The sequence below is a fragment of the Mobula hypostoma genome, chromosome 2, assembly GCF_963921235.1.
Source record: "Mobula hypostoma chromosome 2, sMobHyp1.1, whole genome shotgun sequence".
In the NCBI taxonomy this organism is placed as follows: Eukaryota; Metazoa; Chordata; class Chondrichthyes; order Myliobatiformes; family Myliobatidae; genus Mobula; species Mobula hypostoma.
Genome location: NC_086098.1, coordinates 82,605,612 through 82,617,980, shown reverse-complemented (window position 1 = coordinate 82,617,980; position 12,369 = coordinate 82,605,612). Strand labels below are relative to the sequence as shown.

The 12,369-nt window shown below is 41.4% G+C and overlaps 1 protein-coding gene across 3 annotated transcripts in view; it reads right to left on the bottom strand.

Moving 5' to 3' along the window:
* Positions 1–12,369, bottom strand: part of LOC134341494 (pecanex-like protein 1) — a 275,158-nt gene that overhangs the window by 19,487 nt on the left and 243,302 nt on the right. For all 3 annotated transcript variants that reach the window (XM_063039370.1, XM_063039362.1, XM_063039377.1), the window contains 2 exons: positions 12,061–12,230; positions 1,262–1,695 (listed from right to left, as the gene is read on the bottom strand). In XM_063039370.1, coding sequence (XP_062895440.1) covers positions 1,262–1,695; positions 12,061–12,230 — 604 coding nt within the window. The remainder of the gene's footprint in view (positions 1–1,261; positions 1,696–12,060; positions 12,231–12,369) is intronic.

Genomic DNA, 12,369 nt, shown 5'->3' with positions numbered 1-12,369 from the left:
TTTATTTGCTGAAAGTATTTGCTGCATTTCCCAGTTTACAACAACTGCATTTCTTTGGATTGTTGTTTAGAGACAGAATCGAAGATTCATAAAATCTTTTCCTTATTTCCCCATCAATGGAATTTTGAAACCTTTATTTCCTCTAGTCTCCAATAAGTTCCAGAGGCCAATCTCTTTTGTTTCTTTCATTTCACTGTTTTGTCACTGACGGAGGAACTGGAAAGTCCACACAGAGGATGGACTCAGTGGCCACTTTATCAGGTAAATCAGTACACCTGCTTGTTCATGCAAATATCTAATCAGCCAATCATGTAGTAGTAACAGTGCATAAAAGCACACAGACATGGTCAAGAGGTTCAGTTGTTGTCCAGACCAAACATCAGAATGGGGAAGAAATGTGATTTAAGTGACTTTAACCCTGGAATGATTGTTAGTGCCAGTTAGGGTGGTTTGAGTATCTCAGAAACTGTTGATCTCCTGGGATTTTAATGCTCAACAATTTCTAGAGTTTACACAGAGAACAGTGTGAGGAAAAAAACATGCAGTGAGCACTAGTACTGTGGGCAAAAATGCCTTGTTAATGAGAAAGTCAGGGGAGAATGACCAGACTAGCTCAAGCTGACAGAAAGGTGACTGTAACTCAAATTTCTGCATGTTACAACAGTGGTGTGCAATGGAGCACTTCTGAATGCACAACACGTCAGAAAGCTACAGCAGCAGAAAATCACCAAAGTACACCTATGTCCACTTTATTAGGTACAGGAGATAGATGCAAGAGTATGGGGGGGGGGAGGGGAGGGCATGGTAGCATAGCAGTTAGTGTGACGCTTTACAGCACCAGTGATTGGAAGATTGGGGTTCAATTTCCACTGCTGTCTGGAAAGAGTATGTACATTTTCCCCGTGATTCTGCGGGTTTCCTCCAGTTGCTCTGGTTTCCTCCCACATTCCAAAGACCAATGGTTAGGGTTAATAAGTTGCAGGTATGCTATGTTGTGCCAGAAGCATGGCAACACTCGTGGGCTGCTCCTAGCATATCCTTGGACTGTGTTGGTCATAGAGACAAATAATGCATTTCACTGTATGTTTCGATGTACATGTGACAAATAAAGCTAATCTTTATCTTATAGTACATTACAGCACATTACAGGTCCTTCAGCTCACAATGTTGTGCTGACTTTTTAACCTACATAAATAACAATTTAACCCTTCCTTCACACATAATCCTCCATTTTTCTACCATTAAGAAATTGCAACGTTACCCTTGCCATCTGGCTTGTCTGGCTGACTGACGGTCCGAGTGCGATGTTCACACTGCTGGATGACTGAGTGTCTGTCGTGTTTCCACCTTCTGCAGCAGAGAGCCCAGAAATCATGAGTCCGCTGGACAAACTTCTCTTCCCGAACAATAGGCTGAAGGTGGAGCTGGTGGAAGAATTGACACTGCACAAGTTCTGCGTCCCTGAGTGACCCTGACTGCTTGCGGTGGAGAGTCGAGGTACTTGAGATAACATGGAAGCTACTGAGTTATTGAAGGACAGCTGGCTGTTGGATAATCTTTGAACCACACCTTGGACAGATGATGACACCCGGGAAGTTTCAAGTACAGAGCCTGACTGACTGGTGGTGGGTAGCTGTTGGCACTCTTGTTGTGATGAAGGGACCTGGACTGAAGAATTCCTTTGTTCTCGTTGACCTGTAATGAAAGAGAAACAGACAGCAGAGTAACTCAGTCAATCTATACTCACTGGATCAGTTAAGCCACCTAGCCAAGCAGAATCTATTGGCTATTCATAGAACCTAGGAAAAGACAGCATGGAACAGGCCATTCCGCCCATGATCTTGTACCTACCCTTTAACCTCCTCTAAAAAAAAATCAATCTGACCCTTCCCTCACACATAGTCCTTCATTTTCCTTTCATCCATATACTTACTTAAGTCTCTTACATATTCCTAGATACATCCGCCTCTAATACCATCCCTGGGGGCAAGTTCCATGTACCCACCACTCTCTGTATAAAAAAAATTACTTCTGACATCCCCTCTATACTTTCCTCCAATCACTTTAAAAGTATGCCCCCTCATACTAGCCATATCTGCCCCGGGAAAAAGTCTCTGGTTGTCCACTCGATCAATGCCTCTTATTATCTTGTACACCTCTATCAAGTCATCTTTCATCTTCCTATTCCTGTACATGTTATACAAGGGCTACATTTAGAAATAGACAACTTATTTAAGTAAAAAAAAATCTGCAATCACACTCAATGACCACTTTATTAGGTACAAGAGTGGAACCTGGTGTAGCCCATCCACTTCAAGATTCGATGTGTTGTGCATTCAGAAATGCTTCTTCTTCTCCTTCTTTTTTATTTTATGGTGGTTGGCCACCAGTTTTCAGTGCATTACCGCCACCTGCTAGACTTCTTATGTTCCAACCAAACATGTCCTGGAGTTCTCTACTTTAGACAATCTAGTTTAGCCTGTAGTTCTCTATTAGCATCACTCTGTAGTTGCAATTCCTTGTGAATGCTTAATATGCTTATTAGATAATGCCGCAAACTGCTATTCTTCCCTAATTTTGTCACGTTTTCGTGTAGTTGCATTACCTCAATTACATTGATTTCATCTACATCACTTGTAAGACGAAAATCATCTTGTTAAAGAATAGTAATTATCGCACATTATACTTTTAAAATTGCTGTTTTTCCAAGTCTACGCTTTTTCAGATTTTCCTTCTCTTGGATCGTAGTCTGCAGTTGTTTACTGAGACCTCGGAGTTCTTCTTCGTTTGCTTCCATGTTTTCATTTTATAATCTGAATGTAGGTAATTCACTTTGCAACAAATTCCTTTTCCTTTTGTATCCTTGTAATAATTTCCTCCATTTTCCAATCTCTTTCCAACTCACCGTTGTTCTTGTCAGGTACTTCTATTTGTTGTTGGAGTTCTGCCTGGGCTTCAACCATAAAATCTGAGGATTTTCCTTAAGTTATGAAACATTTCTTAAATTTTTGATCATTTGCGATAAATATACTGCCATTAAGATTCCATCTCCCCTGCCTGTGAACTGCTGGATCCTCCATTCAGCGTTTCTTTGACTTCTTCCCACCTAATCCCTTTAATACCAAGATACTTTTCTGCAGACTTGATGATAATTTTAATTTTCTCAGTTCTTTTGCTTGTTTGCACTGAACAATTAATTGCATCCACCATAAAAAGCACAAAATCCTTTCTACTCATTAATAGTGTATCCTTATTTTTCATATTACAGTTCTCACAATTCACCAGTTTATTATTCCCTGTATTTGTTTGCTTGACAGCCTTTTTTTCAGCAAATTCTTTCACTGACTCTGCATAACTGATTCCTTGAGTTACTTTTACATATTGTATCTCAGCCACCTTCTTGCTATAAATGCACCCTTGATAAGCTGCGCTGTGTTCCTCGCCACAATTGCAGCATTTCCATATAACCATATAACAATTACAGCACGGAAACAAGCCACCTCGGCCCTTCTAGTCCGTACCGAACTCTGACCCTCACCTAGTCCCACTGATCTGCACTCAGCCCATAACCCTCCATTCCTTTCCTGTCCATGTATCTATCCAATTTAACTTTAAACGACAACATCGAACCTGCCTCAACCACTTCTGCTGGAAGCTCGTTCCACATAGCTACCACTCTCTGAGTAAAGAAGTTCCCCCACATCTTACCCCTAAACTTTTGCCCTTTAACTCTCAACTCATGTCCTCTTGTTTGAATCTCCCCCATTCTCAATGGAAAAAGCCTATTCACGTCAACTCTATCGATCCCCCTCATAATTTTAAACACCTCTATCAAGTCCCCCCTCAACCTTCTACGCTCCAAAGAATAAAGACCTAACTTGTTCAACCTTTCTCTGTAACTTAGGAGATGAAACCCAGGCAACATTTTAGTAAATCTCCTCTGTACTCTCTCAATTTTATTGACATCTTTCCTATAATTCGGTGACCGGAACTGTACACAATACTCCAAATTTGGCCTTACCAATGCCTTATACAATTTCAACATTACATCCCAACTCCTATACTCAATGCTCTGATTAATAAAGGCCAGCATACCAAAAGCTTTCTTCACCACCCTATCCACATGAGATTCCACCTATGCACCATTATTCCTAGATCCCTCTGTCCTACAGCATTCTTCAATGCCCTACCATTTACCATGTATGTCCTATTTTGATTAGTCCTACCAAAATGTAGCACCTCACATTTTTCAGCATTAAACTCCATCTGCCATCTTTCAGCCCACTCTTCTAACTGGCCTAAATCTCTCTGCAAGCTTTGAAAACCTACTTCATTATCCACAATGCCACTTATCTTAGTATCATCTGCATACTTACTAATCCAATTTACCACCCCATCATCCAGATCATTAATATATATGACAAACAACATTGGACCCAGTACAGATCCCTGAGGCACACCGCTACACACCGTCCTCCAATCTGACACACAGTTATTCACCACTACTCTCTGGCGTCTCCCATCCAGCCACTGCTGAATCCATTTTACTACTTCGATATTAATGCCTTACGATTGAACCTTCCTAACTAACCTTCCGTGTGGAACCTTGTTAAAGGCCTTACTGAAGTCCATATAGACAACATCCACCACTTTACCCTCGTCAACTTTCCTGGTAACTTCATCAAAAAATTCAGTAAGATTTGTCAAACATGACCTTCCACGCACAAATCCATGTTGACTGTTCCTAATCAGACCCTGCCTATCCAGGTAATTATATATACCATCTCTAAGAATACTTTCCATCAATTTACCCACCACTGACGTCAAACTCACAGGCTGATAATTGCTAGGTTTACTCTTAGAACCCTTTTTAAACAATGGAACCACATGAGCAATACGCCAATCCTCCGGCACCATCCCCATTTCTAATGACATTTGAAATATTTCTGTCAGAGCCCCTGCTATTTCCACACTAACTTCCCTCAAGGTTCCAGGGAATATCATGTCCGGACCTGGAGACTTATCCACTTTTATATTCCTTAAAACCTCCACTACTTCCTCTTCTTTAATCGTCCATAACTACCCTCGTTTCCTTTACCTTACACAATTCAATATCCTTCTCCTTAGTGAATACCGAAGAAAAGAAATTGTTCAAAATCTCTCCCACCTCTTTTGACTCCGCACATAGCCATCCACTCTGATTCTCTAAGGGACCAATTTTATCCCTCACTATCCTTTTGCTATTAATATAACTGTAGAAACCCTTTGGATTTATTTTCACCTTACTTGCCAAAGCAGCCTCGTATCTTCTTTTAGCTTTTCTAATTTCTTTCTTAAGATTCTTTTTACATTCTTTATATTCCTCGAGCACCTCATTAACTCCAAGCTGCCTATATTTATTGTAGATCCCTCTCTTTTTCCAAACCAAGTTTCCTATATCCCTTGAAAACCATAGCTCTCTCAAACTTTTAACCTTTCCTTTCAACCTAACAGGAATCTAAAGATCCTGTACCCTCAGCCTAACTCCCATTTCACATTTCCCATATTCATGTTCTCCAGCACATCTCCCACATCTTTGTCTTCCTCTGGAGACCGCCGCAATGTGCCCGAATTTCTGACATTTATAGCATCTTAAAGGCGGTGGTATATATATTCTAACCGTATAACACATATACCCTAAGTAAACGTTAGTTGGCACTCTCTCTTCATCAAAGTTAATCATTACCGATAAACTATCACACTTCTTCCCAATTCTTGTAACTTTCAAACGTTTAGCCTCAATAATTTTTGCTCCTTTTATGTTCTGTTTAATCTCATCCATAGTAACTTTTGTTGGCATCCCCGAAATAACTCCTCTAGTCCACTTTCTATTGGTGGGTATTGAGCATTGTACTCCTTTGCCATCTATTTTACATAATCTTATCACTTTGCCTTGCTGAGCACTATCCCGACAAATCACTAATAGCGATCCATTTCGTAAATCTTTGCTCCTTTAATCTCGCCTATAATTTTGTTGAGCATCTTCGTCAAATGAATCGGGTTCCAATCACCAAAAGACGCCCCATCTTCACTTAGTTTTATAATTGCTTTAACCTCATCTTCTTTCTATTGTTTTGCTGTCCTGTTTTGATCATCCGCTGACTCCTCAGAGTTTGATATCCCGTACCTCTGCTTTCTTTTCTTCCTCTTTCCATTCCGTTCCTCTTTCCCGCCGACCTCCATCTCCAGTTCACTTCCACTCTCGCCAAAAACTTCCTTCAACAGCTTGGCTTTTGCCTTGATGTTCTCTCTCTCCGCCATTTTCCAGTACTCCTCGGCCAGCAGCCCCAGTTTATCATTCAGAGATGCTCTTCTGCCACCACTGTTTTAACATGTGGTTATTTGAGTTATTTACACCTTCCTGTCAGCTTGAACTAGTCTGGCCGTTCTCCTCTGACCCTCTCATTAACAAGAGAGGTTTTCACACATAGAATTGGTGCTCACTGGATGTGTTTTGTTCCTTACACCATTCTCTGTAAACTCTAGAGACTCCAGGAGATCAGCAGTTTCTGAGATACTCAAACCACCCTGTCTGGCACCAACAATCATTCCACGTGAAAGTCACTTAGATCACATTTTTTCCCTCATTCTGATGTTTGGTCTGAACAACAACTGAACATCTTGACCATGTCTGCTTGTTTTTATGCATTGAGTTGTTGCTCCATGATTGGCTGATTGGATATTTGCATTAATGAGCAGGTGAACAGGTGTTCCTAATAAAGTGACCACTGAGGGTAGATTACCTGAATAACAAGAGTTTTCTTCGAAATGTGGTGACATTCTGGGCTGGTCCCAGCACATATTCAGACTGCAGTGGCTGTTGATGCAAATGATGTATTTCACTGTATGTTTTGATGTACTTGTGACAAATAAAGCTAATCTAGTTATTTGTTAAAGTGAATTCCATTAATCCAGCATTATCAGGATTTATCCTTGCAGAGTTTCCAGATGATCATATTAACAATATCCAGATATTATTTCTATTTGTGCATCATGACACCATAAGACCATAAGATATAATAGCAGAAGTCTGCTTCACCATTCCATCATGGGCTGATCCAATTCTTCCAGTCATCCCCACTCCCCTGCCTTCTCCCCATACCCTTTGATGCTCTGGCTAATCAAGAACCTATTTATCTCTGCCTTTTTTTTGGTGTGTGCCTGCGTGCGTGTGAGTCTGTGCTTGTGCGTCTACGTGCGTGTCTGTGCTTGTGCGTCTGCGTGTCCGTGTGTGCGTCAGTGATGATGTCTTTTTCATGGCTTTTACAAGGCGCAGAGCGAGAGAGAGACTGTGTGGCGGGCCACTCCTCACACAGACATTTTCACAGTATTTTCCCTTTATTTTACGAGGTCCAGTTGCCATCTCAACACTCAACCCGGCACGGATGGAAAGCGTACTCGGGAGCGGACCCGACTAGTTTCGAACCCGGGAACCTTCACTCCCGGGTCCGGCGCTGATGTCGTTGCGCCACCAGCCGGCCCTCTATCTCTGCCTTAAATGCACCCAATGCCTTGGCCTCCACAGCCGCTCATGAAAACAAATTCCACAGATTTACCACCCTCTGACTAAAGGGAATCAGGCAAGTTTAAAGGGAGGTTGGGAACCTTTGGAGCAACAGAACTCCTGTGAGCCAGTTGCCAAACTATTAGAACATCCAAAAGAAATGGACACAGGATGAATGGAGTTTTGCTGTAACCAACTTGACTTTGACCAAGTGAACAGATGAGAAAACTGCATGGAAAGGATGCGAAGAAAAGGGTGAAAAGTTAAGAAAATAATGCAAATATTTTTAACCAATTAATTACTGATTCACTAAACAATTTGCCATGCTCAACTGCAAAAAGACCTTAGTATTTCAAGTTTCGGTCATATTTTTATGTTGGTTCTTTATAGCATTAAAAAGTGCCCACTACAGCCAGATTTTTAAAAAAAATCTAACACTTTGATGGAAAACATTTTGGTTGATAAAAGAAATTGTGATTTTAGTTTGAAAATATTCAGTGGAGACAGATGTAACTACCAAAGCCAGTAGAGCAATAAACTGCAACTACTGACATTGAATTTTAAGTGAGGACACTGACATACTGTCTTAATGGACTGCAAGATGTTCAAAGGGACCCGGTGGTCCTTGTGCCTGAGTTAATGTGTAGCAGACATTTAGGAAGTCTTAATTGAAAGAGGGCACAAAAGTAAAGACAACATAGGGCTCCACAGTAGTGTAGTGGTTAGCGCAATGCTATCACAGCTCAGGACATTGGAGTTTGGAGTTCAATTCTGACAGCATCTGAAAAGAGTTTCTACATCTAGCCCGTGAACATGTATGTTTCCTCCGAGTGTTCCAGATTTCGCTCACATTCCAAGACAGTTTCTAGAGTAGGTTACATGGTCAGTACAACATTGTGGGCCAAAGGGCCTGTAATATGCTGTTGATTTCGATGTTTCCAAAGACATACTGGTTAGTAGGTTAATTAGTCATTGTAATTTATCCTGTGATTAGGCTGGAGTTATATAGGTGGGTTGTTGAGCTGGAAGGGCTTGTTGGCCTGTTCCCCACTGTATCTCTAAAAACAAATATTTTCAGAGTGAGTGATACAGTACAGAAGACCCTTCTGGTCCTTTGAGCTGTGCCACCCAGCAGTTCTGGATCTAACCCTAGCCTAGTTTAGTGAGGGAGTTGTACTATGAAGCTAAAATCCAGGCCTCCTGTGATGAGGAGAAAGAACTGGAGCGACATTCATGGGAAAATAGATTCAAAAGGTGCACTTACATGTAACTTGAATGTGCGGTGACCTTTATGCTACATTTGGTTTCCCCGCTGCTAATTTAGTTAAGGGGCAGTGGACAAGTAAATAACTAGCATGAGCAATCTTCAGTCATTGGCATTGCTAAATATGCTGCAAAAATCAATGACTCCAATTTGCTACAGCCAAGGATTGTAAGACCTTGCAAGAGGGAGGGTTAAAAACAAGCCTGGGGATACAGCACATCCCCACACCCTCCCCCCAGATTTTTCAGATCTGAAGCAATTGTTCCTGTCAGAAGCAGAACATTAAACAACTGGGCCTCAGTGGTTTAGTGTTTCACATTATGAGGTGTAGCTGATTTTTTCTGTCTCACTTGATCAGATGCCCAGTCAAGTACAGCAGTCAATCACCTTCTCAGATCCTCATCAAATATGCAGTGCAGGTACAGATTCCATCACAAACTGAGCGACTAATGCCGAGTGACAGCAGTTCCCAAATGACTGACAGAATCTACATTACTTCTCCATACACATCCAGTCTAGAAAAATCTTTCTCAGAAAGATATTATTTTAAAATAATATTTCCACCATGTAAAGCATACGCTCTTATAATGCCATTTTACTTTAAATTTAGCGCCCCATTTCCTTCTATAATCCTGTGATACAACCCTCTTTCGCCAGCATTCTCCTCTTCCCTACTTTCTCCAGAATTCCCTTCCTTTCCCTTACTTATCTTTCTCAAAATCCCTCTCTTAACTCCTCTCCATTGAGCAGAAAATACAGAAGCCTAAAAGGATATACCACCAGAACCAAGACAGCTTCTGTTGCAGCGTTAGCAGACTATTGAATGGTTCTTTAGTATAATAAGGTGGACTTTAGACCTCACAATCTACTTCATTATTGCTTTGCACCTTATTATCTCTCTGCAATGCATTCACTCTGTAACGGCGACACTATATGTTTTTTCCCCCTTTTACTTGGGGATATACAAGGTGGGTGGGTGATGGGTGATGACCATCAATTTCTCTAACATCCAGCAACTTCTTCCCCGACCTTCTCTGGTTTTCCATTCCCTATTCTGCTTCCCCTCTTACCTCCTTCTCTTCTCCTCACCTGCCCATCGTCTCTGTCTAGTTCCCTTCTTCCCTTTCTTGCATGGCCCACTACTATCTTCTTCCAACAGATTGCTTCTGTTTCAGGCTTTTACCTCTTCCACCTATCACCTCCCAGATTCTTGCTTCATTTCCTCTCCTCAGCTGGTTTCCCCTAACAGCTGCCAGCTTCTACCCTTTTCCCTGATCCCACATTCTCATGCTGCCTTCTTCCCCCTTCCTTTCCAGTCCCGATGAAGCGTCTTGGCCTGCAACATCGATTGTTTATTCCTCTCCATAGGTGCTGCTTGACCTGCTGAGATCCTCCAGCATTTTATGTGTGTTGCTCTAAATTTCCAGCATCTGCAGAATCTCTTTTCGGTATTGTGTTTTTGGTATTGATAGTTTTACTTGCTAACTCCATTTCACTAATCTCTTTCCTCCTCTGGTTCTTATTTCTTCCTTTGGGGCACTCTAACACTTTGAGATATCTCTGCAGTGTAGGCCAAGTAATGTTGTACTGAAAAATAGCAGCTGGCAAATCTCATATTGAAATGATGGATGAGAATGCATGTGACCTATAAAACACTTTCAACATAGTCAAATACTGCAAGGAGGTGGATACGACTCATACATGAAAACGTAACTTTAAGATGATTAGGAGGGAAATACAGAGGGGATGTTGGAGGTAAATTGTTTACACAGAGGGTGGTGGGTGCATGGAACGCCTTGCTAGGGGTGGTAGCAGAGGCAGATATAGCCATAGAGTCCCAGAACACTACAGCACAGAAATAGGCCATTCAACCCATCGAGTCCATGGGAACTATTATTATGTGCTCTCCTTCCATCCATGTACCTATCCAAACATTGAAATTGAACCTGTATCTACCAATTCTGCTGCCAGCTCATTCCACACTCTTGCAATTTTCTGAGTAAAGAAATTCCCCTTCATGTTCTCCTTAAATACTTCACATTTCACCCTTAACCCATGAGTTCTAGTTCTAGTCTCAACAACCTCAGTGGAAAACACCTGCTTGCATTTACCCTATCTATACCCTTCATAATTTTGTAAACCTCTATCAAATCTCCCCTCATACATCTATGCTCTAGAGAATAAAGTTCTAATCTATTCAAACTTTCCCTATAACTCAGGTCCTCTAGTCTTGGCAACATCCCTGTAAATTTTCTCTGCACTCTTTAAATCTTATTGACATCTTTCCTGTAACAGTTACCGAAACTGCACATGATTCTCCAAATTAGGTCTCATCAATGTTTTACACAACTTTAACATAACATCTCAACTTTTGCACTTAATACTTTGACTTATGAAGGCCAATGTGCCAAAAACTTTACTTACTTCCCTAACTACCTGTGACACCACTTTCAAGGAATTATGCATCTGTATTTTCAGATCCCTCTATTCTACCGCACTCCTCAGTGCCCTACCACACACTGTGTGACCTACTCTGATTCATCCTCCCAAAATGCAGCACCTCACACTTGTCTGCATTATATTCCATCTGCCATTTTCCAGCCCATTTTTCCAGCTATTTCGGATCCCACTGCATGCTTGGATAGTCTTCCTCACTGCCCACAATAATCTTGGTGTTATTCATAAATTTGCTGATCCAGTTTACCACATTATCATCCAGATCATTGATGTAGATGTCAAACAGCAATGGACCCAGCACCAATTCCTGTGGCACACCACTAATCACAGGCTATATTCGGGGCATTTAAGAGACTACTAGGTAGTTACATGGATGATAGAAAAATGGAAGGTTATGTAGGATGGAAGAGTTAAATTAATCTTAGAGTAAGTTAAAAGGTTGGCACAACATTGGGGGCTGAAGGGTCTGTACTGAGCTGTAATGTTCTATGTTCTAAGAATTTTCAACAAAGTCCAAATCTAATAAAAGGGCAACTAATCACTTAAGGATATATTAAGACAGGCAATCAAATGTTTAGTTTAGTTGAACACATATGGCATGCTATGTTGGCACTGGAATGTGTGGTGACACTTGCGGGCTGCTCACAGCACATCCTTGGGTGTTTTGATTGTTAACGCAAACAATGTACGTCACTGTATGTTTTGATGTACATGTGATAAATACATGAGTCTGAATCTGAGGGGGGAATAGAGAACATAATTCTAGGGGATGGAGAAGAATGGTAACAGTAATTACTTCTTGGTGGGCGAGCAGTTTGTGTGGTTGTCGAACGTGGCCTCCAGTCTCGTGCTTTCTTAGAGCTGATGCTGTGCACGGTGTGCTCGGTCTGATTGGTGCTGCTGGATATGGAAGCCCCACCACCATCTGAATCGTCAATGTTGCCTCCAGTGCAGCCCTTGCGCAACCTACAATTACAGAGACATCACATCAAATTTTAATCCTAGGAACAACAGGAAAATTCCAGCCTGCTGAATCAACCCAGCTGGCTATAATAATTAACACAACGCATGAAGTGACAGGCACTGCTCGATGTTAAACACTCAG